The 24,805-nt window shown below is 46.0% G+C and overlaps 1 protein-coding gene across 2 annotated transcripts in view; it reads left to right on the top strand.

The window, feature by feature from the left end:
* Window positions 1-10,016: 10,016 nt before the first annotated feature.
* MYO1G (myosin IG) overlaps window positions 10,017-24,805 on the top strand; it is a 377,606-nt gene continuing 362,817 nt past the window's right edge. For both annotated transcript variants that reach the window (XM_029588199.1, XM_029588200.1), the window contains exon 1: window positions 10,017-10,232. In XM_029588199.1, coding sequence (XP_029444059.1) covers window positions 10,138-10,232 — 95 coding nt within the window. In that variant the 5' untranslated portion in view covers window positions 10,017-10,137. The remainder of the gene's footprint in view (window positions 10,233-24,805) is intronic.

Here is a 24,805-nt window from a genome sequence, read left to right as displayed (position 1 = left end):
CAATCTTATGACCCTGCCATGTGAGGGTGCCCTGAGATCTGGCCGCGTGTGCCACTTGCTCTTTCACTAGAAAGCTATGAAAACACACTACTATGTCTCGAAGCATATTGTTGCGGGGGGTGCCATAAATCCTGTGGGCTCGCTCCAGCACTACCTCTCGTGGCCGCTCTGCTGAATTGTCTGGATCCAGCAGCTGGGAGCAAATACTTTGCACAGTCTTGGCACAATCCCTATATTCCTCTCCTTCAGGGATGCCTTGAAACCGGAGATTAACCCTCCGTGCTCTGTTCTCCAGATCTTCTACTTGGCGCTGGAGGTCCTCCTGCAGTTCCTTAACCTTCCCCTGTTCTTCTTGAAGCCGTTCCAGCTCCGTCTGCATCTCCTGCAGGCCCACCTCCGCTTCATCGACTCTGCTTCCAATATCCCGGACCTCCTGCTGAATTCCAGCGAACATGGCCCCCAGCTCCTCCCGATAGCGGGCCATGTCTCCCCTGAGCTCCTGGAACCACCGCCTAAATTCCTGCCGGGTTGGTACCTCCAGAGCGCCCTGTTCCTCCCCGGTCCCCGCCGGCACCTCCGGGGCTTCCGCGGGTTCACCCGCCGGTGCCATCTTGATTCCCTCCTCGCTATTTAGGGCCGCAGCTGTAGATGCCGCTGCGAAGGAGAAGCGGTTTAGATCGGGCTTTTTCCGCGGGGTGGCCATCCCGTGCTGCTGGCGGTTCAAATTCGCTCGGTGTGGGAAGTTTTTACCCTGCCCAGCCCGCAATGGAGGGAGATTGCTTGCGGCGGAGGGGAGAGCACGGAGTTCAGGCGGCCATCGCTGCGGGTGACGTCACCGCTCTCTCGTCTGCTGTTTCTAAGCAGGGCCATGGGTTTAAACGGAAGGCTGCAGGCTGGTATTCACAGGGGGAGGACAGGTAAATACAGAGCACATGGGATATAAGGCAAGGCAGGAAGTCCAAGGGCCTGCGGTGAGAAGTTTGGGTTTCTGCTCTATGGAACAAACCCGTGATCGACAACTGAGAGCCTACAAGGGCCAGACAAGAGGTTTTGCCATCCCATCGTCATCCATTGTTCTGCTCGGTAAGGAAGGGCTCCTGTAGCAGACCACAGGGACGTTCTGTGCTAGGAGACCTCTTAATCTCTAAGCGGCACATGGAATGCTTGAGGAGATAGCGGCCGGCCCACAGAGATATAAAGCATTCACAGACAATGCAGGAAAGGAGATGGGGGGGGGGGGGGGAGGAAAGGGGCTTGAAGAGGAGAACGGGATGTGTAGTCATTTAATTTCAGCAGATATAACACATCTCCTTTATGAAGAAAAGCTGAACGGGTTAGGACTCTTCAGCTTAGAGAAGAGACAACTGAGAACGACTATGATAAAGGCTTATAAAATCACGAGGGGTTTGGAACAAGTTAATAGGAGTCCCTCATGCTGCTGATCACATTCTTGTAACTTTTAGCCATTTCTCATAATGAATGAAACTCTCCAAGCCTCTCACTTGTCCTGTTTGTCTGTTGTGAATAGACTGTAGGCTTTATGGAGCAGGGACTCTCCCTCGGGGATTTGTACAGCACTGCGTATGTCTAGCAGCACTAGAGAAATGAGAAGAAGGGACGCGGATTCATTTGAAATGAAATGGAAAAATTTTAATGAAATTTCTTGTTTCATTTCAATTCGTTGTTAAAACGAAACCAAAGGCAAACAAATACAATTTAATTCATTTTCATTTCTTTTGTTTTAAAAAGACACAAAAAAAAAAATTAAAATTACTCCCAGACACTCTTCCTAAATTTCTACCTCCCTGACAGTTGCTTGGTTTTGATTGTAATCATTATTACTCTTAACATAAGGTGTGGGAGTAACAAGCACGGGGCGGCTGTTGCTATCATAAGAAAAAACTTGCTGGGCAGACCAGATGGACCATTTGATCTTTTTCTGCCATTTTTCTGCCATTTCTGCCATTTTCTGCCATTTCTGCCATTACTGTGTTATGTCACTGTGTTGCAGTCCACCAGTTAAATAGGGGGAAGGATACACAATTAGAAAAAATATCAAACTAGAAGGATTGATCATAAAAAACCAAAAAAAAAAAAGAAGAAGATAAGAAGAAAACCTACTGGGCCAGCAACAGATTACAGAAGGACCTGAAAGCTTAAATAAGAGCAATAGAAGTGAGAGAGGAAGTAGCAGCTGAATACTCCACCTACTGAACAAGCCACAAGCTGAGAAGCTTCATAAAATCCGTATCTAACAGGTAAGTAAGTAACGACATAGTTGTGGGGTTTTCTTCTTTCTGGTACCGGTCCTGGCCCAGTCTCCTTGTTCAGGGTCAGCACTGGGTGCGTACAGTGGGAACACCCCTCCCCCGTGCTTCCTTACTGGTAAGCACAGATGACTCCAGATCTTGTCCGTGGCAGCTTGCAAGGATTCTCTACTTGGGAAACGGCAGGGGCAGAAAAATAAGAAAACATTAAATACACAGTCGCATGGTTCTGTAGCCCAGGGGCTAGTGCTGATCCGACCAGCAAAACAGGCAGGGAGGAAGATGGAGACTCGGGCTCACTAGTACAGGTTACATTCTATCCAGATAACCCTTACTGTCCCAACCCCTTCCCATACAGGGTCAGGATGCATAGCCGGGGGAGACCCTGGCTAACTGGGCTGGAGGACGACCTTTCGCTACCAGTCCTCCAACAATACAGAAGTCTGGCAATTAAGCGACACATACATAAGCAGATAAATAAATACTGTAAAAGAAAATAAATAAATAAATACTTGTATGGGAAATGAATCCCAAAAAAGACCACCAATCTGAAGGAATCTAGGTCTTATCAACAATAAACTGCTTCTTCTGTGTGATTTTAGCCATATCAGGAAGTATCTGATCTTGGTATTTAAGAACTGGCTTTCCCTTGCTTGAAAAACAATTGGAGACTTCATTCTCTATCTGGGTCTAAGACAGAATTAACAACTAGGGTAGCTGGAACAGGTTTCTATCACGTCCTTCCAAGACTTGTTCCTTCCTTTGCTTCATGCCACTCCCTTGTTAGAGAGAAGCCCAACCTGTGACTTCCCCTGGAGTAGTACACGAGTAAGGCTGTCAGATATTCTCCTCCAGACAAGGTGTCAGGGCTATCAGGGGTGGGCTGGCTGCCCCCCCCCCCCATGGAAGGTGCATACCTGGAGAGGCTAGGCATGAGGAGGAAGCCCAGGGGCTGGACAAGAGCCAGGAGAGAGGTGTGGAGCAGGAGCACAGGAATTAGACAGCAAGAAAGGAGCAGTGGAACAAGATAGCAGTGCAAGAACACTGGAACAGGATCAGAGGCCAGAAGAGTGGCGCTTCCATAGGGCGGATGTTGAGAAGATTCTTGGACCAGCATTGTGTGCCTTCTGGGCGTGCCTTATAAATTGGTCTCAATTTGGGGTACACCCAGTGCTGGTCCATTTAGGTTGCTGCAGAGGTGTGTCTGGCTGTCCCTAGGATAGAGGGTAAAAATGCTAGGGTTTCAGCCGCTGCAGATCAGCAGAAAGTACACAGCCTGCAACTCCCAGGACCGCGTGTTCAAACCCCATCAACCTTGACACAAGGAAACTGGAATCCTCCTCTTTAAAAGATGAATTCTCTAGTTGAGATTTCCTCCTCTGAGTACCCACTGCAGCCATAGCCAGTCTTTGGAGTGGGCAAGCTGGATGGTTGCCCATGGGTGCCCTGCGCCCCGCCAGCATCATTCAGCCCACATTAATGGTGGAGAGGTCCAGCAGCAGCTGGGCTGTGGCAGACCCCATTCTGCTACAGCCCAAAGAGAGAGGGGTCCTGAGAGTGTGTGAGCGTGAGAGAGTTTGAGTGTGAGCCTGTATAAATTAGAGCTTGTGTGCACATGTGTGTTAGCACCTGTGTGTGTGAGGGAGAGAGAGTGGGAGTGTTTGTGTAAGAACATGGATTTGAGTATGAGAGAGGACGTGTGAGAGAACCTGTGTACGTGTGTGTGTGAGGCAGCGTGTGAGAGAATGAATGTGTGTATGTGAGAGTGCGAGCCTCACTGTGTGAAACATAGGCTCTCAGACACACACAGGCTCTTACTCTCTAACACAATTGGGGGAGCGCCATCGACCATTTTCACCCAGGGCACCATTTGCCCTATAGCTGGCCCTGACTGCAGCCTCTGCTGACACTCCTGTGATCAAAAACTCCTATGGTATCTCCATTTTTAGAAGGATAAGGACATCTCCAATTTCCACTTTGGACTTCCTTTAGTTCTATTCCCTTATGGCCTCTCTGCCTGGCCTGCTAGCTGTCACTCCCTTCTGGAAAGGCCTGGGAGCTCCAACCCTGAGTCTCAGCCACTTTCCTTAGAGGAAAGCCAGATCAAGAAAAAGAAAGAACATAAAACACCCAAATGCTCTTCTGTCATATAGACTCAGCTCTCATGTTGCAGGACATCTCCCATCTGGAGAGAGAATAACAACCACTACACTCTCTGTACCACCTCACTGCTATTGTCTGTGAAGACATTGGTGCAACTAGAAAGGAACACTTTTGGGAAACCGTTACACTTACTTCGTGGGTTTGGTGTCAGGCACTAAGAGCAGTACCAGAATCTCTCTGAAATATTCCACATTGGACTTCTGTATTAAGAATCATGATATCACCATCTCCATAGTTCAGAAGAAATGTGATTTATCACACTATCATGCCTTATATAATTATTACTACTATTTATCATTTCTCTAGTACTACTGGATGTATCCAACACTGCACAGATACACATAAGAAATAGTCCCTTATTTCTAGAGCTTAGTCAAGGCACATAGACAGGACCAATAAGAGCTTCAGGAAATTTATTTATTTCAGTTGGTTAAAAACGACAAGGCTACGATTAGGAAAAGTCAGGGTTTAAGATTTAAAAGCAACTTTAAAAATGTGGGTTTTAAGGTGGGATTGGAATGTGGCTAGAGGGGGACTCAGGAAGGTCATTCCATGTACTGTAGCAACTCAGGAAGGTCATTCCATGAACTCAGCACAGCAGGATGCAACTTGTGGAGTCTGGAATTAGGCCACAGATAAGAGAAGCCTGCCTGATGAACAATGGTTGTCAAGAAGAGGTGTAGGGGAGATACAAGATATGGTGATGAGGAGATGAAGAGCTTATATTCATTTGGATAAGTACTGATTTTATTGCATTATTCAAAAATTGCTCAAAAAATATATTTATGAACACTGTATTGAGAGACCAATGAATACATTGGGGATATCGACACAGTAGCTACTTTTGCTGGTTGCCAATTCCATTATAATGGTCTCTGGATACTTTAGTTAATAGTTCTGTTTTTGAATAGAGAGAAGGATAAATAAGGTAGGATTATTATTTTAAGAATATATAGAAACATGATGGCAGAAAAAGACCATATGGCCTATGTAGTCTGACCATCCATACAACTACTCAACTTTACAATCCCTACCACTCCTGCAGATATCCCCTGTGCTTGTCCCATGCTTTCTTGAATTCAGATACTATCTGTGTCTCTACAGGAAAGCTGTCCCATTCATCAACCCAAACAGCAATGGTCGATGTTCAGACTCTGGAGAAGCAGATTGGGCAAATAGCGAAGACTACAGCCTTTTCAGAAATGTTACCTGTTCCAAGAAGTCATCGGGGTAAGTTGCATAAAATGACCCTGGTTAAAACCACACTTCAATAAGAAAGAGGAGGCTGAACATTTTGGACAATGGCTTCACTAGTTTTGGTGGCTGTGTGGCTTATTAAAATGTTTGTTAATAAAACATTGAAAGGGGCCTACATGCCGGATTTAGTGTTGGTCTTGTTAGAATCATAGAGAAAGTTGAAAAGGCTTAAAATGGGCCTACCAATGGAAGCAGAGGAGACCAGTACTTTAACAGATTCTGGGTACGTTGGGACTGGTATGGAGGGCAATGGTTAGAAAAGGGTTGAAAGTTCAATTAGAAGACATGGGAAAGAGAGGGGGCAGCTGGTGTTGGGTTGAGTGTGCAAATTTGTATGCTCATGTGAAAGGATATGCACAAGAAAATCCCAGAATACCTTAAGGGACTGGATCCAGAGATCTGGTCTGGTCCACCTTAAGCCCAGACAACAGAAAATCCTGATCCGGGAGGAGTATATCTAGCCAGGCCCAGGAGGGAAGAGGAGGCCCCGGGGAAACAAGAGGGACCTTAGGAAAAGCCCAAAATGAGAGACTGTAAATTGTATTACTGTTTCTTTGTTTATAAACTGCAAACTTATGCAGATTTGTTTTTCTGTTGTGAATTAATAAAAATTAATTAATATGCAGCCAGAGCCTATCCTGCATCTATTCTCTGGCCACTCTGACTGCACATGATGCCACATATGGTGTCAGAAATGGGATCTTTGAGCTAAGCTTGCACAGCCAGAAACCCACACCAAACAGAAGAAATGTTTTTTTCTTTTTTTCCTGTTTCCTGTAGCCCAGAGATAGTAGCTGCCCAGGAGAGGGATTTAAACAGGCTAATGAGAATAGCTCTGCCTGAGGAGGGGAATTAACAGTAACAGGCTGATACAGTATGGTGCACTCGGCTGAGTGCACTGTTTAACACCCATTTGGATGTGCATTTTTGACATGCTCCTATTACCCCTTATACAGCTTTTCTGTACAAAGCGATATTAAGTCGGAGGCACAAAAAATAATGCAAAAAAAAAAAAATCTGCCTGCCAGTCAGCGGGATCGAAAATGGACGCTTAATTTTGCCGGTGTCTGTTTTCCAAACCTGTGGTTGTCAGCGGGTTCAAAAAACAACGCCAGTAAAATTAAGCGTCGGTTGTCGGACCCGCTGACAGCTGACTCTTCTACTAATAAGAAGATGCTAAGTATGCGCTATTAACTCTAGCACCTCCTTATTAGTACCCAGCCTAATTTAAATACAGAATCGCGCATCCAGGAGAGGTGCCTGGGCGCTTGTCGGGAGAGCAGGCGCTCAACTCTGAACACTGGCTCTCCCACACCTTTTATTAAATCGGCCTGTAAGTTAGTGCCGAACAGGTAGGGTTTGGTTTTCTAGGAAAAAATAAAAATGAAAAGGCTTCTTCTGCTCGGGAGCAGTGCAGAGCCTTTCATAGATTCATTGGGCAACCAAGACCAATAAGCCAACATGGAACAGGTGATACAAGTCCTGGCGGAAGGCCAGCAGCAGTTCCAGATATTATTTAAAATCTATATGAACAGTTCACTCAGCTGTAAGCTATCACAACCTGGGTGAATCCATCACCTCCTGTCCTGTTTAAGATGATTGTATGCATTAATTAAAAGTTTATTGTGAGCTCTATTGACCAGTTGATTGTTTGCCACACATTATTCCTCTGTTGTCTGTTTAAGATGAAGGCAGGGGAGGACCCAGTGATCTTCTTGAGAAATTTTGAAAGGACCACCTGCATGATGAATTGGCCAGAGGTTAACTGGAACACATACCTAGCAAATGTGCTTACAGGCAAAAGCCAAGTGACCTTTCAGGCGGCCAATCCAGAGGTAAGGGCAACCTATGTGGAAGTCAAGACCGGCATCCTAGAAAGGGCAGGATATACTTCAGAAACTTTCCGACAACAGTTCCGGTGGGGTGTGATACAGCCTGGGGAAAATCCCCAAAACCTATTCTATCAATTGAAAGATGTCTGGCGGAAATGGCTGCAGCCTGAGGCAAAGACCAGCCTCAAAGTAGCTAATTAGGTGCTTCTGGAACAGTTCCTAGATGGGCTCAATAGGCCCATGCAGAATTGGGTCTGTCGCATCCTGGTTTTACTTTGGAAAAAACATTAGAAGTGGCAGACGCCTTCCACCCAATTAATACCTGATGTAGTCATAGAGGATAGAAAGGCAGTCCACACAGGCTCCATGGCGCAGTATTAAAAGTGGAGGGCTCCAGTAACGACCCTCTGAATTGGACAGTTAGGGTCTGGATCCAGCCCATAGTTCACACCCTCTCCTGCTTGCTTCAACTGTAGAAGGAGATATCACTTGGCCAGAGACTGTTGATATGATCAAAGTGAAGTGATGGACGTCAACATGGTGACACAGTCGACAATAGAGACTAAAGACCACATGGACAAAGGAAAGTCTCCAAAGCAAGGGTGATCCTCAAGATGAAAGAAAAAGGTTGCTTTGGAAGGACCAGTACAACCCAGTAATAAGGATATAGATACTTTCTCCTTCTGTGCTCTTTGTGTGGGGAGTGAACGTGAGGAAACATGCTGCCCATATGGAAAAGAAGAAAATGAAGATCCTGTAGGAGGAACGAGTAAAGTTAAATGAAACCCCCCCTTGTGGGCATGCTCCTACTGTATGACAGAGAATCACATGCGTGAAGAGTGCGCTTGAGGACATAGAATGGGAGCAAAAGCTGGTGGAACAGCGCAAGAAGGAGCGGGTTGCAGAGGGCGGCCCCCAGCACGAGAACGAAAAATGATAATGCAATTGGGCAAACATTCTCACAAAACTTCAAAGCTGTAACTTGGTGGATATCCCATGATGGGAGCTTAAGGAATGTTTGATCCAGGTGGAGCTGGATGAAGCTCCCCCCCAAGCCCTGGTAGATTCAGGGTCTAGTAAGACTCTTGTTCATAAGGACTTGATCAAAAGAGAGGATGAAGGCAATGCTTATCTGTATACATGGAGACAGACAGCAGTACCCCCACCAGCCAGATCCTGCTGACAAAGCCATCAGGACAAATTGTTCTGGAAGCAGGGATACTTCCCGAGCTTCCTTATCCAGTGGTCTTAGGGCGCGATTGTCCCCAGTTTAAAACCCTTTGGGGTAAGCTTATGGGTAGTCCAGCCAAATTGAAATAGTTTGGCACCCCACAAACCTGGACTGGTTTCCCAAATGACTTGGGGAGGGGAAACCTTTAATGGGTTAAGCAACCCCAGTATAGGGCTGGGTGTGAAGAGAGAAACAGGGGTCTCCTTGGTAGTATTCACTTAGTAAGGGCAAGTGCTCAGCCTAAGAAGTTTGAGCTGAGGGGGAGGATATGTGAAGATTACTTTAAGGGGGTCTAGCTCAGTCCATCTTAAGCCTCAGACAACAGGGAATCCTGGTCTGGAAAAAAGGCCCCTGGGAAGGTGTACATCTAGCCAGGCCCAGGAAGGAAGAGGAGGCCCCAGGCAAACAGGAGGAACTTTTAGGAAAGACCCAGACTGAGAGACTGCTTCTTTGTTTCTAAGCTGCAGAGATAAGCAGTTATTTTTCTGTTGTGAATAAATAAAAGTTCATGAAGATCCAGCCAGAGCTTATCCTGGATCTATTCTCTGGCCATTTTGACTGCACACAGTGCCACAGCTCATCCATCCAAAGTAGAAGAATCGCAACTGGGCAGACTGGTTGTGCCAATGTTTTCCCTGCTGTGTTTCTGTACATTGAATTTTGCTGCTGACGTTGTCCATGTCACCTCTCTTGGGAGGCTGTGCCAAGTGTCATCCACCCTTTCTGTGAAGAAATATTATCTAATGTTACCCCTATATCTACTTCCTTCCATCCTCGTATAAAGTTTATTCTTATCTAACTAATTTTATTGTGATAGCTCAGGAAACTCTCTCGAGGTGTCAGCTTTGACAAAACTACCAGACTTGTAACAAGTGGCTGATTTTTGAAAGTTAAAAGAAAAAAAAAAACACAAAAAAACCCACCCTTCCATTTTTTTTTGGAGCCTGCAGCCTATGTTCCCATGGCTGCCCTCATTACCACAGCTGAGTTTCTCAAAAGAGAAAGATTGGACGACGATCTTCTGAGTGGTGTCAGCCTTGGGGAGCTGGAGAATACTGATCCCCAAATACAAACTTTGCAGTAAAACCACATAGCGAGAGCTCACCAACCCTGCCAAGAGACTCGCTCTCTCTCTCTCTCTCTCCTCTCCCACCCACGTGTGCTATGCCACACATCACTCACACTGCGGCAATAAGTGTGTAACCTCAGTACAGGAAGCTGACTACCGGCTTCAGTTTGAAAGTCATCTTCCCTTTCTGGCAGTCTAAAAGAGAACCCATGGTATTCTGTTGTTTTTCTTGCTTTTTTCTAAATCCTTATATTATTATTTTTTCCTCTTCTTGTTCTACTTTCCTTCTCTGGAGGCTCCAAGCCTGAACCACCGAGGATGGCTGAGCAGGAGAGCCTGGAGTTTGGAAAGGCTGATTTTGTCCTGCTGGACAGCATCACGATGGAGGACTTCATGGCCAATTTGAAACTCAGGTGAGTCCAGGAGCGTTAGTGCTGTCTGTCTGTCCCAACAGATTCCCCCCTCCCTCTGTGTCCAGGGACAGGAGGAAAGGGGGGGGGGGGGGTCGCTGGGGCCCAGCCATAAGGGCAAGGGCAGGCACGGATGCTTCTAGCACTTTTGAGATTTGAGAAGTACTTTTATGATCATGCTGGCAGGAAGTTGAGAGGGGAACACACTCTATAAAGAACTGCATGCTGCAAAATCGAAAGCAAGTCTGGAGCTTACTGCAACGCCAAGAAAGCCTCCGAGGTGCTGTGCAGTAGCAGGGTGGACAGAAACACCCATGACCTCTAGAGGGGCGCTGTGCTATTCTGACTGATTGAATCTGATGAAGGTGGTAGGCAGAGTGCTTGTACAGTAGAGATAACACCACTGGAAATTTTCTAAAAAGAATGGGTCCAGGTCAGGGACCTGGCAGACAACCACCACTGGATAAGGCAATACAGCACCATTTAAGGCAAGCAGGATAATCTAAGCCAAGGTAATAACTGAAGGAGGTTTCGGCGCCATAGAGCATACAATCTACGAGGGATAAGGCATTCAAGAGATACAAGGATGGCGGAACTAGAACTGCTGGACAAAGCAACAATTGGATGGCCCAGCACAGAATGCAGATAGTACATTAACCTGGCCAAGGGGGGAAATTTTGCAGTGTGCGTGGGCACCTTAGTTCACATACATTGCAGCAAGTATTCATAAAGGAAACCGTCCGTGATGTCCTAAACATCTCTCCTCCTTTTCTTTGCAACCTGGCTAAATGCACATTGGCTACGGAAGCCAAGCAGAGGAGGACAAGCAAATCACTGCTCACTTGGGTAGATGACTTTACAAATTCACCGATGCGTGATAACATGGAAAAATCAACCCATGCTGCTGCAATTATTTTTTTTTTGGCAGGGGTGGGGGGTGGGGAGGATTTTGAATAGCTGCATTCTTTGCAAGGCGAGTGGGCTGCTTTTAGCCTGCATAGATTGCCATTCAGTTTGAGGAGGGAAATGATCTATGTTGTTTCTCCTTTGGGAAATTAGCAAGCGCAAAATACGTGCACCGAAAATGCCCGTATGCTTTCCACCTGTTATTTTGTGCAGGCAGCCAAGGGAGTGGGGATGGGGGTAAAATAGCTCACATATATTCTGAAAATGTCATGTACCTAGGCTAAAGGCGTCCTCAGGAAGGCCTCGTTTTAATCCTTGCTAAATCAGGCATGCTGGGTGTACTTTTAGCCAGGCCAATGCAGGACAATCGTCGGCCAAGCCATTGTACCCTGCATATCCAGGTCTGGTGCTTCCATTAGGCAAACCAGGTGGTCGCCTAGAGCACCAGGAATTCGGGGGCAGCAAAATCCTGCCAGGATGAGGTTCAGAATGGGGGCTGTACCAGAACCAATGCCATAAAAAAAAAAAAGAGAGCATTGTGCTGGAGCCACTGCCACCAATAAGAGGGAGCACTGTGCTGGAGCTGCAGCCAATAGTTAAGATGGGAGGGGGGGAGGGATGAATGACCAAAGGTTCACCTAGGGTGTTAGGTATTCTTGCAGTGATAGGAGTATACTACCGTCCACCTGGCCAAAATGGTCAGACAGATGATGAAATGCTAAGAGAAATCAGGGAAGCTAACCAATTTGGCAGTGCAGTAATAATGGGAGATTTCAATTACCAGAAAATACCAAAGTGGAACTCAAGCAATTTTTTATGTATAGTAGCTTAAGAAGGTGTCAGCAAGCCTGACGTTGTGTGACTTCTTCAGGGGCATGTTCTGAAGAAGCTAATCAGTGAAACACTGGCCGTGTTGGGCTATTATATGTAAAAGTAAAATTCTTCAAGAGTCTGTTTTTCATGAATGGAGGACTATTTTTAAAAGAAAAAGCAAAAAAAATCTACAAAAATATTTTTGAAAACATTAAAATTTAAAGAAGGTGAATGATTGAAAAGACCGGTTGGTGTCTTTGAAAAAGTCACACAATGTCAGGCTTGCTGACACCTTCTTAAGCTACTATACATAAAAAATTGCTTGAGTTCCACTTTGGTATTTTCTGATTTTGGTTGCGGTGGATAACTAATGACTCCTTTCTGACAAGATTTCAATTATCCCAATATTAACTGAGTAAATGTAACATCAGGACATGCTAGAGACATAAAATTCCTAGATGGAATAAATGACTGCTTCATGGAGCAATTGGTTCATGAACCAATGAGAGAGGGAGCTATTTTAGATTTAATTCTTAGTGGAACGCAGGATTTGGTGAGAGAGGTAACGGTGGTGGGGCCACTTGGCAACAGTGATCATAACATGATCAAATTTAAACTAATAACTGGAAGGGGGACAATAAGTAAATCTGCAGTTCTAACACTAAATTTTCAAAAGGAAAACTGATAAAATGAGGAAAATAGAAAAAAACTGAAAGGTGCAGCTGCAAAAGTTAAAAGTGTATAACAGGCGTGGACATTGTTTAAAAACACAATCTTAGAAGCCCAGTCCAGATGTATTCCACGCATTAAGAAAGGTGGAAGAAAGGCAAAACGATTACCAGCATGGTTAAAAGGTGAGGTGAAAGAGGCTATTTTAGCCAAAAAAAAATCCTTCAAAAACTGGAAGAAGGATCCAACTGAAGAAAATAGGAAAAAGCATAATATTGTCACGTTAAGGGGCGGATTTTAAGAGCCCTGCTCGCCTAAATCCGCCCAAATCCGGGCGGATTTAGGCGAGCAGGGCCCTGCGCACCGGTGAACCTATTTTACATAGGCTCACCGGCGCGCGCAGACCCCGGGACTCGCGTAAGTCCCGGGGTTCTCCGAGGGGGGCGTGTCGGGGGCGTGTTGGGGGCGGGCCCGGCCGTCGCGGCGTTTAGGGGCGTGTCGGCAGCGTTTTGGGGGCAGATCCAGGGGCGTGGTTACGGCCCGGGGCGGTCCGGGGGCGTGGCCGCGCCCTCCGTACCTGCCCCCAGGTTGCGTCCCGGCGCGCTAGCGGCCCGCTGGCGCGTGGGGATTTACGTCTCCCTCCGGGAGGCGTAAATCCCCCGACAAAGGTAAGGGGGGGGGTTTAGACAGGGCCGGGGGGGTGGGTTAGGTAGAGGAAGAGAGGGGAAGGTGAGGGGAGGGCGTTAGAGGATTCCCTCCGAGGCCGCTCCGATTTCGGAGCGGCCTTGGAGGGAACGGGGGTAGGCTGCGCGGCTCGGCGCGCACCGGCTATACGTAATTGATAGCCTTGCGCGCGCCGATCCAGGATTTTAGCGGCTCCGCGCGTATCTACTAAAATCCTGCATACTTTTGTTTGCGCCTGGAGCGCCAACAAAAGTACGCCAACGCGCCTTGTTTGAAAATCTACCCCTAAGTGTAAAACATTGATAAGGCAGGCTAAGACAGAATATGAAATGAAGTTGGCTGTAGAGGCAAAAACTCATAATAAAAACTTTAAAAAATATATCCGAAGCAAGAAACCTTTGAGGGTGTCATTTGGACATTAGATGACCAAGGAGTTAAAGGGGCTCTTATATCTGTTACTCTTGGCCCTTAGTAACCTTATGGTTCTATTTTTACATTAATGGCAGGGGTTGAAGGGAAATAGAACTATAAGGTTACTAAGGGCCAAGAGTAACAGATAAGTATGAGAAAAAAACAAGTGTGAAAGCTTGCTGGGCAGACTGGATGGGCTGTTTGGTCTTCTGCTGTCATTTCTATGTTTCTATGGAAAATAAGGCCATGCAGAAAGACTAAATGAAGTTTTTGCTTCTGTATTTACTAATGAGGATGTTGGGGAGATACCAGTTCCGGAGATGGTTTTCAAGGGTGATGAGTCAGATGAACTGAACCAAATCACTGTGAATCTGGAAGATGTAGTAGGCCAGATTGACAAACTATAGAATAGTAAATCTCCTGGACCAGATGGTATGAACCCCAGGGTTCTGAAGAAGCAAAAAAATGAAATTTCATATCTTTTAGTTAAAATTTGTAAACTATCATTAAAATCATCCATTGTACCTGAAGACTGGAGGGTGGCCAATGTAATCCCAATATTTAAGAAGGGCTCCAGGGGCGATCCGGGAAACTATAGACAGTGAGCCTGACTTCAGTGCCGGGAAAAATAGTGGAAACTATTTTAAAGATCAAAATCACAGAGCACACAGATATATTTTTTAAAATTTCACTTGATGCAGCTCCAGCACTGCTCTCTACATCAGTGGTGGGGGTGGAAGGGAATTGGAACCAAAAATTTACCAATAAGGGCCCTGACTTCAGCTGTCAGAGTAACAGATAAGTATGAAAACAATTAGGTCTGAAAGCTTGCTGGGCAGACTGGCTGGGCCGTTTGGTCTTCTTCTGCCATCACTTCTATGTTTCTGTGTTAATGGAACACAGTCAACATGAGAAGTCGTGCCTCACAAATCTGCTTCATTTTTTTGAAGGGATAAAAGTGAGCCAGTACATGTAGTGTACTTGGATTTTCAGAGGGCATTTGACAAAGTCCCTAATGAGAGATGTCTAAGAAAACTAAAAAGTCATGGGATAGAAGTTGATGTCTTTTCATGGATAACAAATTGGTTAAAAGACAGGAAACAAAGAGTGGGATTAAATGGTCAATTTTCTCAGTGGAAAAGGATAAACAGTGGAATGCCTCAGAGATCTGAACTTGGACCAGTGCTTTTCAATATATTTATAAACTAGCTGTACCCGGCCACGCGTTGCTGTGGCTCAGTCTGGTTAAATGGAAAAGAAAGAAAAGAGAACGCGCACGTTTCTAATATAATTAATTTCACAATGCTTGTGGGTATACAATATTTTTTGTTGTTCCATTGTCTGTGCAGATATAGAGATTGTCTGGTTTGCCAACTCTAGAACATGCAACATACAATTGTCCATGTGAGAAGCAATCTGTGTCTAGATGTAAACCGCATAATTCTAGAAATGAAAAAGAATGAAAAAAGAAAAAACATAAACTATACTCACTAAATGAACTGTATGGTAAATGACACAGCTCAATTCCAACGCAATGTCACACGAAATAATTAAATCAAAATGAAAATAAATTGAAATATATGAAAATTCAATTTAACAATGCAATCAGAAACATTGAAATGGAATCGTAAAATATTTAGTACAAGCCGTTAAGCCCGTTAAAACGGGCGAGATTTTTGTCTCCTCTCCTCCTATGTCTTTGCTCTGCTCCAATAGCTCTCTGCTTCAATGGCAGGGGAGAAAGACTGACACTTCACACATTTCCAACATAGCTCTCTGCTTCAACGGCAGGGGAGAAAGACTGATACTTCACTTTCAATGCATATCCAGCATAACTCTCTGCTTCAACGGCAGGGGGAATGAAGAAAAGTGGATCTATATACAGACAACAACCAACAAGGACTGAATTACATAATCTGGGTAAACAAATAAGCATGGGTGTAGCTTGCTTATTGCAGCGGTTACTACCCCTAACTAATCAAGCTTGATATTTCACTTAGATGCAGTTCCAACACTGCTCTCTACATTAATGGTGGGGGTGGAAGGGAAATAGAACCAAAAGGTTACTAAGAGCCAAGAATAACAGATAAGTATGAGAAAAAAAAAGTGTTAAGCTTGCTGGGCAGAATGGATGGGCCATTTGGTCTTCTTCTGCCGTCATTTCTATGTTTCTATGTGCATTCTACTTAAAGGGCCCATGGGAAACTGCTCGAGGTACCCTCTGATGATGTTGCCTTTTCAACACTATAAAGAGCCTTCCAGGACACTCCCTCTTCTCCTCAGCATCCTGTTCCTACCTTCTCATTCCAGTTCCAGCCTGCCTCGTCTCTCCAGCCCAGCTTGCTTCCTCATCTGCAATCCTAGCCTGTCTCTTGCCCTTGTCTCCTTATCTACCATTGGATTGACCACTAGCCTCTTTCCCCAGCTTGGACCCTGATTATTCTTGTCTTCTACCTGCCTCCGATCTCAGCCCAGACCCTGACTATCTTTGTCTTCCACCTGCCGCTGACCCTTGCTTGACTCTGGACCTTTGCTATAGCCATTCCATAAGAGACTCAAGCCTAAGACCTGCTGACCCCCGGTACCCGAGGGGTCAACCTAAGGGGAAAGGGGCTGGTATAGGTGAAGCTCCAGTACAGTCTCTTCCTCATACCACTCCGCCAGCTGTCGGTGGAAACCTACAGGGCCTTTCCTGTAGGTTGAGCCAACTCCACCACAGCAACAAAGGTCCACGAATCTTACAGGCAGCGTTCTTGGTTTCAGGTACTCCATTATATGCCCACATTTCTCCTGTCTTGGCCAATCTTCATTGGTTACTTATAGACCAGTGTACACGATTCAAAATATTAATCTTGACTTTCAAAGCCATTAATGGCCGCTCTCCAGCAGCCTTCTACTGCCTTTCACATAGTTTCTGCTCAACAGCTTAATAGATTATTAATAGATTATTAGTTATTCCCACCAATAAACAAATGCGATTATCGGAATCGTGCTCCCTGATTTTCAGTATTGCAGGTTTTTCTCTCTGGAATCATCTTCCATAGTCACTTAAAGCAGAATCTGATTTATATGTTTTTGAAAATTGCTAAAATCTCATCTCTTTTCTATGGTGTTTTCTACTTAGCAATTTCTACTCTGTAATTTCTCTTAACCTCTTACCCAGTAATGTCTCTCATTTCTATCTAGGAGTCTGTGAAAGGGAAAAAGTTCTGTTGCAGTGTTATTGGGAACAGCAATGGGCCGGATTTTCTGGATTTACGCGTGCCGGGTCTATTTTAAAAACACCCAGCGGCGTTTGTAAAGCCCCAGGATGTGTGTAAGTCCCAGGGCTTTACAAAAGGGGTGGTCATGGGGTGGGGCGTGGCCAGAGGCCGCCGCATGGCTGCTGGGCCGAGGATTACGCGCTGGCAGTTGGCCGGCGTGCACAACTTACTTCAGCCCCAGGGCTGAAGGAAGTTTTAAAACAAAAAAAAGAAGATGAAAAAGGTAGGGGGGAAAGGGCGGGGGAGGTAGGGGAAGGGAAGGTGGGGTGAGGGGGTGGGGAACAGGGGAAGGCTGTGCGGCTCGGCGCACGCAAGGTGCACAATTGTGCACCCCCTTGTGCGCGCCAACCCCGGATTTTATAACTTGCGCGCGCCTGCGCTCGCAAGTTATAAAATCGGGTATACATGTGTGCGCACCGGGTAGCGTGCGCACACATGTACGCCCGCGCGCAACCTTTTAAAATCTACCCCAATATGTGCAAGTCTGATTGAAATAATTTTATTGTTTGTTTATATGTTATTGGTAGATTGTTATGGTTTTCTAAAGAAGAAGCTGAAAAGGTAAGGGAAAAAGGTTAGCATTCATAAACTTCAAGAGATCGTAGAAAGAGGAAGACAGGTGACAATATCTGGAAAAATTAAGAGAATCTGGGAAAGTAGTCAGGAATGAGAAAATTCAAATAGAAGAAAAAATAGCAAATACTGTAAAACAGGGAGACAAGATTTTTTTTCTAGACATGTTAGTGATAGAAGGAAATGTAAAAGTAGCATTGTGAGACTCTGAGGTGAAGGGAAGGAATATGTAGAGGCTGATGAGAATAAAGCAAAATTGCTTAACATATTTCTGTTCAGTGTTCATTGTAGAAGGGCTTGGAGCAGGACCACATAAAACAAACACAAATAAGATTGGAAGTGAGGTAAACCTCAATCGATTTTCAGAACAGTGTGTTTGTGAGAAGGTAACTAAACTTAAAGTAGATAAAGTAATGGGGCCGGATGGGATGCATCCAAGGTTTCTAAGAGAACTTGGAGATGTCCTGGCAGCTCCGCTGGCTGATCTTTTCAATGCTTCCTTAGAGTCTGGAGTAGTTCCAGATGTTATGACCTGGAGAGATGTGAACCCTTGGGCCGAGGGGGAGTTGGTACCACCTGAGGAGATGTCTCCTCAGGTTCCCCCGTCGGGTGGCGAGGCCAGGAGGTTGACCTTCTAGGAAAAGTAAAAAGTCATGGTATAAAGAGGCCTACTGGGGATTTGGCTTAAAAGAGCACTGCTGTACCAATATATATGAGTCTGGAAAACTGCCCACAGATGCACGGTGCGGTGCCTTGATATACACTACAACTGAGACCACTGTATGTGCACACAACAAACTTTTAACTCCAAAAGAGGCCTACTGGGGATTTGGCTTAAAAGAGCACTGCTGTACCAATATATGTGAGTCTGGAAAACTGTCCACAGATACAGTGCAGTGCCTTGATGTACACAATAACTGAGACCTGCTCTTTGTGCTAAAAAAAAATGAACAGCAGAGAAAAGACTTGACTTGACTGGAAACCTGAGCAAGCACAATTCCTAGTGATGCTGCTTCTTGTTGGAAAATACCAACTCACACTATCTCCCACCCACACCCTGCCAGTGCCTGCACCAACCTACCCCAGGGGGGTAAGATAAGCAGCAAAATGCCACTGCTGGCAGCTTGTCTCAGTGGGAGAGACAGAGAGACAGTCTGAGTTCAATAAAAAAAAAGTGAGGTCAAAAAAAGCCTGGCTGGCACTGCAGCAAAAACGAACAAATATCTTTTTCAATGGAAAATTCTAACAAAGTAGCTAGCAATTGAATAAAGATTTGAGACACTCAGACTAGCTCTGAGTAAAGCCACCTCCCTGGACAATACCCGAAAGGAAAGAGCGTATGCTTAAGGTATAAATAGTTCAGTGTCATCAGGAACAGCTTCACAGAGCACTGAGTGAGAGCGGCCATTGGCTGCATTAGAAAAATTCTTAGTTCTGATAGGTTGCATTCTCGTCTCCTTGCCAACCTGTCTGACCCACTCTATGACAGGGCTGTGAGGTCACTTATGACTCACAGGAAAGGGCTGGTTTTTGCTATGGATACTTCCACATGGCCTTCTCCTATTTCAAACGGCCCCTAAGAAATCACTGCGAACCAAAAGAATGAAACTAATATGATATGTTTTATTCGTGGGGATCGCCATGCGTTTTGCGAACCCACGAATCAAACGAACGGGGACTTATGCATTGCGGATTGCACATTTGTTTAAAACGAATGCACATCCCTAGTAGACTGCTGCCAAGAATCCACTGCATAAAACCCAGCCAGCCCTATTGCATTACGGGGTGCTTCTCCAGAAGCATCCACTAATGCAAGAGGGTGGGGAGGTATGTGTGTGTGTGTGATCTGGTGGTTGTGGTGGGGGGGGGGGGGGGTTGGGGGAGTGATTCAGTGTTGTACTTTAGGGCCTTGGTGTATTTTAAGCTTACAAACACTCTCATATAGAAACATAGAAATGACGGCAGAAAAAGACCAATTGGCCCATCCAGACTGCCCAGCAAGCTCCCACACTTATTTTCCCATACTTATCTGTTTCATCAACCACCAAATTTCCTGCCATCCCCTGTCATTGATGCAGAGAGTAATGTTGGAGTTGCATCAAAGGTGAGCATAAGGCTTAATGGTTAAGAGTAGTAACTGCCACATCAAGCAAGTTACCCCGATGCTTGGTTACCCAGACTCACAGATCAATGCCTTGTTGGATGTTGTCTGAATGCAAATCCTCTTTTCCACATTTATCCCTGCTGTTGAAGCAGAGAGCAACGCTGTATATGCATTCAAAGTGATGTATCAGGACTTAATTGGTTTAGGGTAGTAACTGCCGTAATAAGCAAGCTACCCCCACGCTTATTTGTTTACCCAGATTGGGAAGTTCAGTCCTTTTTGCTTGTTATCTGAATGCAAATCCTCTTTTCCACATTTCCCCTTGCCGTTGAAGCAGAGAGCAATGTTGGAGTTGCATTAACCGTTGGAAAGCTCTCTAGTGGTGAGCGGGAGCTACAGCTAAAGAAAGACAAATGAGCCAATATGGCTCAGTCCGAGGAAGAGCCTCCTTGTCTGAGTGATCAGATGGGCTGCATCTTGGCTGTAATGTAAGCTGTAAGGTTCCTGTACAGTGTCTTCTGCGTGAACACTAAGGAATGGATAAAGTTAACACAGTTTCTTATTTATAGGAAAAAAGCCTGACATATGCAACTCAGCTCCTCCCTTCCCTCTACCCCTATCGATCATATCATCTTTTAAAGGAGGGGAGGAACAGCGTGACATGAAAAGAGGCCCTTGGAAACACTGAAGTTCACTGTCTAAGAACTATTACCAAGAATTGGAACATTTTAGCAGGGGGCTCTATCCACCAGGGATTTCTCACATTGCGTACCCAAGGGGTATCCTTCCATGAATCCGCCTCATTAGATGAGGAATTTCAGCAGGCCTCACCATGTGTCACTGATTTTTGCCGATCATACTGGGACCTCACCCTTCCTGTCACTAACTGGGAACTCCCTGACACCATCAGTCAGTGTGTGTTTACAGGAAAGGGAGGTCTTTCACAAACCAGCTTGCAAAACAACCCCTCTGTCTCTCCAGCACCAGGCTCTATTTCCCCATGAGGAGGGTTCTGCAAACACCAGGATGCACTGGAACTTTTTTTTTTTTTTTTTTACATTTCTCACTATTTAAACATAGTGGATACAGACAGACACACAGACGAGTTAAATTATATGAAGTAGGCAGTATGAGTCACTTTCAGAAATTAGATACATTACAAAACAGCAGGAGGGATTCAGATAAACAGATGGTTGAACCTGATGACATGCACCCTACATCCTTTTTTTTTCCACCGTATCATGGGAACAACAGCTGAACCAGAGTACTACATAATAATTCATGGGTGGCCAGCTCTGGTCCTTGAGAGCCACAAAAAGGCGAGATTTTTTGCTTATCCACAATGAATATGCATGAACTGGATTTGCATGCAGTCCCTCCATTGTATGCAGCTCTGACACATGGATATTCACTGTGGATATCCTGAAAACCTGGCCTGTTTATGACTCTCAAGGACCAGAGCTGGCCACCCCTGGCATATCTGGTACACTGCCGGCTAGCCATGACATCGCCAGGGCTACAGGAACTGCCCAGAAACTGCCTGACGTACACAAGGGGAAAAGTTTGCATGTTGCTCCACAATGCCTGCACATTCCTGGAGGTAGTCCCAGGGAGGGGTTAGGCCCGGAGAGGCAACAATGTAAATTGTTTTGCATTTTCAAAAGTACACAAGTTGTTTTGGCTGGAAAAAGTACCTGCACAAAAAAATAAAGGAGCTGCAAATCTCTGCCAGTACCTTTTCCTCTCGCGGTTTTCAAAAGTAATGTACACCTGTATTGGGGGTAAAATGACCTGCAGACTTTGTGTAACCACCTCATTCTTCCCAGCCAGCTCTCAGTATAGGAGAAGGGTCAGCAGAGACAAACTAAACTTTCAACAGCAATAAACTTCTTTTGGGGCTCTTCAAGGTTTTACTTGGCTGCAAATTATGTGCTGAGGAGAATGAAAAATAAAAAAACCCCACAACACAGTGCTCAGAAATGACGCCACTGACATAGTTACAGCTTTATCACAATGAGACTGACTTTCTAAGAGTTTATGCTCCTAACTTTGTAGTCAAGCTATTAAATTGGCCCCCTTCGAAAATTTACCAGGGCTGTGTGGCCAAATTTAAGCTCCTAGGGGTCAATACTCAGCTGCTTATCTGACTGTGCAAATTAGCCAGACACACTTATCCGGCTAACCTGGTCAAGATCTTTAAGCTAGCTGGATAAGTTTATCCGGATACCACTTATCTAGCTATGTGGTCGCCACTGACCGTGCGCCGAATATTGAAACAGCATCACTTAGCCAGCTAACCCCTAGATTCATCAAAATGCGATAAGAAAAAGGGGCATGGCTATTGCAACGTGTGTGTGTGCATGTGTGTGTGTGAGAGAAGTCAACTATTTATAAACACTATGGGGTGGATTTTAAAAGGGTTACACGCATAACTTACGCACAAAACCCTTAAACCCCCCCCCCCCGCGCGCGCCACTGAGCCTATTTTGCATAGGCTCAGTGGCGCGCGCAAGCCCCAGGACGCGCGTATGTCCCGGGGCTTGCAAAAATGGGCAGGACATGGGCGTAGGCGTGGCGGCGGTCCGGGGATGGTCTGGGGGCGTGGCCAAATGCCCCAACACAGCGGCCTGTGTCGGAGCCTGCCGCGCCGGCAGATAGCCGGTGCGCGCAAGTTATGCCTGCCAGAGGCAGGCGTAACTCAACAAAATAAGGTAGGGGGATTTAGGTAGGGCTTGGGGGTGGGTTAGATAGGGGAAGGGAGGGAAAGGTGGGGGGGGGGGGGAAACAAAAAATATTTCCCTCCAAGGCCGCTCCGGGTAGCGCGCACAAATGTACCCCCCGCGCGTAATTTAAAAAATCTGCCCCTATAGGAGGGACAGCCAGTAACTTGAGGTGAGGTTTTGGTGGTGGTCTAGGGTTTTGGGGGTAAGTTTTACATGCAGAGCGAGATGTACGAACAGCACAGTAGACCTCGGTGAAGATTTGACGTGATTTGGAGTGAGGAAACTCAGACCAAGATGACATTACTTCAATGTTCTTTCGCCCTAACTTGATAGTACCCTGGTAGAGAGTCCATCAAGCTAGGGCGAGAGAACACTGTAGATATCTCATCCTTGTGAGACTTTCCTCTCTCTGAATCATGTCAAATCTTCACCGAGGTCTACTGTGCTCTTTGAACGTCTTACTGTGCATGTAAAATTGACCCCCGAAGCCTAGACCACCACCAAAACCTCACCTTGAGTTACTAGCTGGCTCTCCTATAGTGATATAAATAGTGGACTAATATGAAAGCCTTCTCTCTCTCTCATTACATTCTTCTTAAATTTAGGAGACTAAAGAGTGTGCAGCAACAGGGGCGGGGAGAGGGTGAGGAGCTTATCAAATGAATAGCAGGGCCTGGACCTAGGTTCCTAAATATACTGAAAATAGAAGCCTAACTTAGGGTCTCAGCTTTTTTTGAATTTTGCCTCAATGTCTTTACTGAAACAGCAAAAACTGGATTTGAATCTTTGTGCATATGTATGTATAAATACCAGCTATCTACCCAGGCAGGCTAGCATACAACAAAACAACAAGAAAATATAAATTGCAGGCAACTCTGATCAACTTAGAGGCCCATAATCAGCCACAGGCTGTCTGGGTAATTTAATTGGATAAACGTACCCAGTTAACTTAAACATGGCTAAGCCATGCCGCTGAATATACCCAGTTAAATCCACAGTAAGATAGGTAAGTTTATCCTGCTAACTTTAGGACGTCTTCTGGCACAACGAAACTTATCTGGATAATCTAGCCAGAGAACGCTGAATATCATTGTTATTCAGCTAAGTTACTTGGCTAACTTAGTTGTACCATGGTGCACTTCTGATTGTCCAGGTAAATTTTAAGCCATCTAAATCAGAGGCGGTAAGCACAGTGGGATTTGTAAGTTCTGAGTTTATCCAGCTAGATGCCAAATTTAGCCAGGCAAACTTTTTGATTATGGTGATTGAGCAGAAAATAAAGTCAAATAATTATTCAGTTCTGCACGTCATGGGGCTGCCAACTGGCTCCAGATTTTCAGAACAGGCTGATCCAGTCCTGGTTTTACCCCATTGCATACTGGGACTTATTCTGATTTCCCTACTGCATTCCCTAAGAAAGGCAAGACTATGAGGACCTGAATGCACGGGAGTAAATCCAGGACTGGATCAATCTGTTGTGAAAATCTGGAGCCAGTTGGCAACCTTACTGCACGTCCAAAGGCAACATTTATCAGTCAGTTCATTTTAATATGGTACAAGCAACTTTGTATTTGCTAGATCATACTATGTATCCTGAGTGAAGACTTTCTTGCAGACCCTGAGGCTTCAGATGGGGGATGGGCTGCTGCCCTTGCAGATCCTTCCTTCCAGTCTTCCAGGATCACTGCTGCAGTCTTTGGAACACAAATAAAGAATTAGGACCCTGTCTCCTCAAACTATATCAGCTTGAGACATTTGCCTCTGAGCTCCAACTGACTAAACATTAAGGGGCGGATTTTAAGAGCCCTGCTCGCGTAAATCCGCCCAGATTTACGCGAGCAGGGCCCTGTGCGCCGGTAGGCCTATTTTACATAGGCCTACCGGCGCGCGCAGAGCCCCGGGACTCACATAAGTCCCGGGGTTTTCCGAGGGGGGCGTGTCGGGGGCGGGCCCGATCCGCGCGGTGTTTTCGGGGCGGGACGTAGCGTTTCGGGGGCGGGTCCGGGGGCGTGGTTACGGCCCGGGGCGGTCCGGGGGTGTGGCCGCGCCCTCCGGACCCGCCCCCAGGTTGCGTCCCAGCGCGCTAGCGGCCCGCTGGCGCGCGGCGATTTACGTCTCCCTCCGGGAGGCGTAAATCCCCCGACAAAGGTAAGGGGGGGGTTTAGACAGGGCCGGGGGGTGGGTTAGGTAGGGGAAGGGAGGGGAAGATGAGGGGAGGGCAAAAGAAAGTTCCCTCCGAGGCCGCTCCGATTTCGGAGCGGCCTCGGAGGGAACGGAGGTAGGCTGCGCGGCTCGGCGCGCGCCGGCTATACGGAATCGGTAGCCTTGCGCGCGCCGATCCAGGATTTGCGCGGCTACGCGCGTATCTACTAAAATCCAGCGTACTTTTGTTGGCGCCTGATGCGCCAACAAAAGTATGCCAAATCGTGC

Source organism: Rhinatrema bivittatum, chromosome 2 (assembly GCF_901001135.1).
Source record: "Rhinatrema bivittatum chromosome 2, aRhiBiv1.1, whole genome shotgun sequence".
NCBI classification, from domain to species: Eukaryota; Metazoa; Chordata; class Amphibia; order Gymnophiona; family Rhinatrematidae; genus Rhinatrema; species Rhinatrema bivittatum.
Note: the sequence above shows the minus strand (reverse complement) of the source record. Positions and strands in the feature narration are given on the sequence as shown.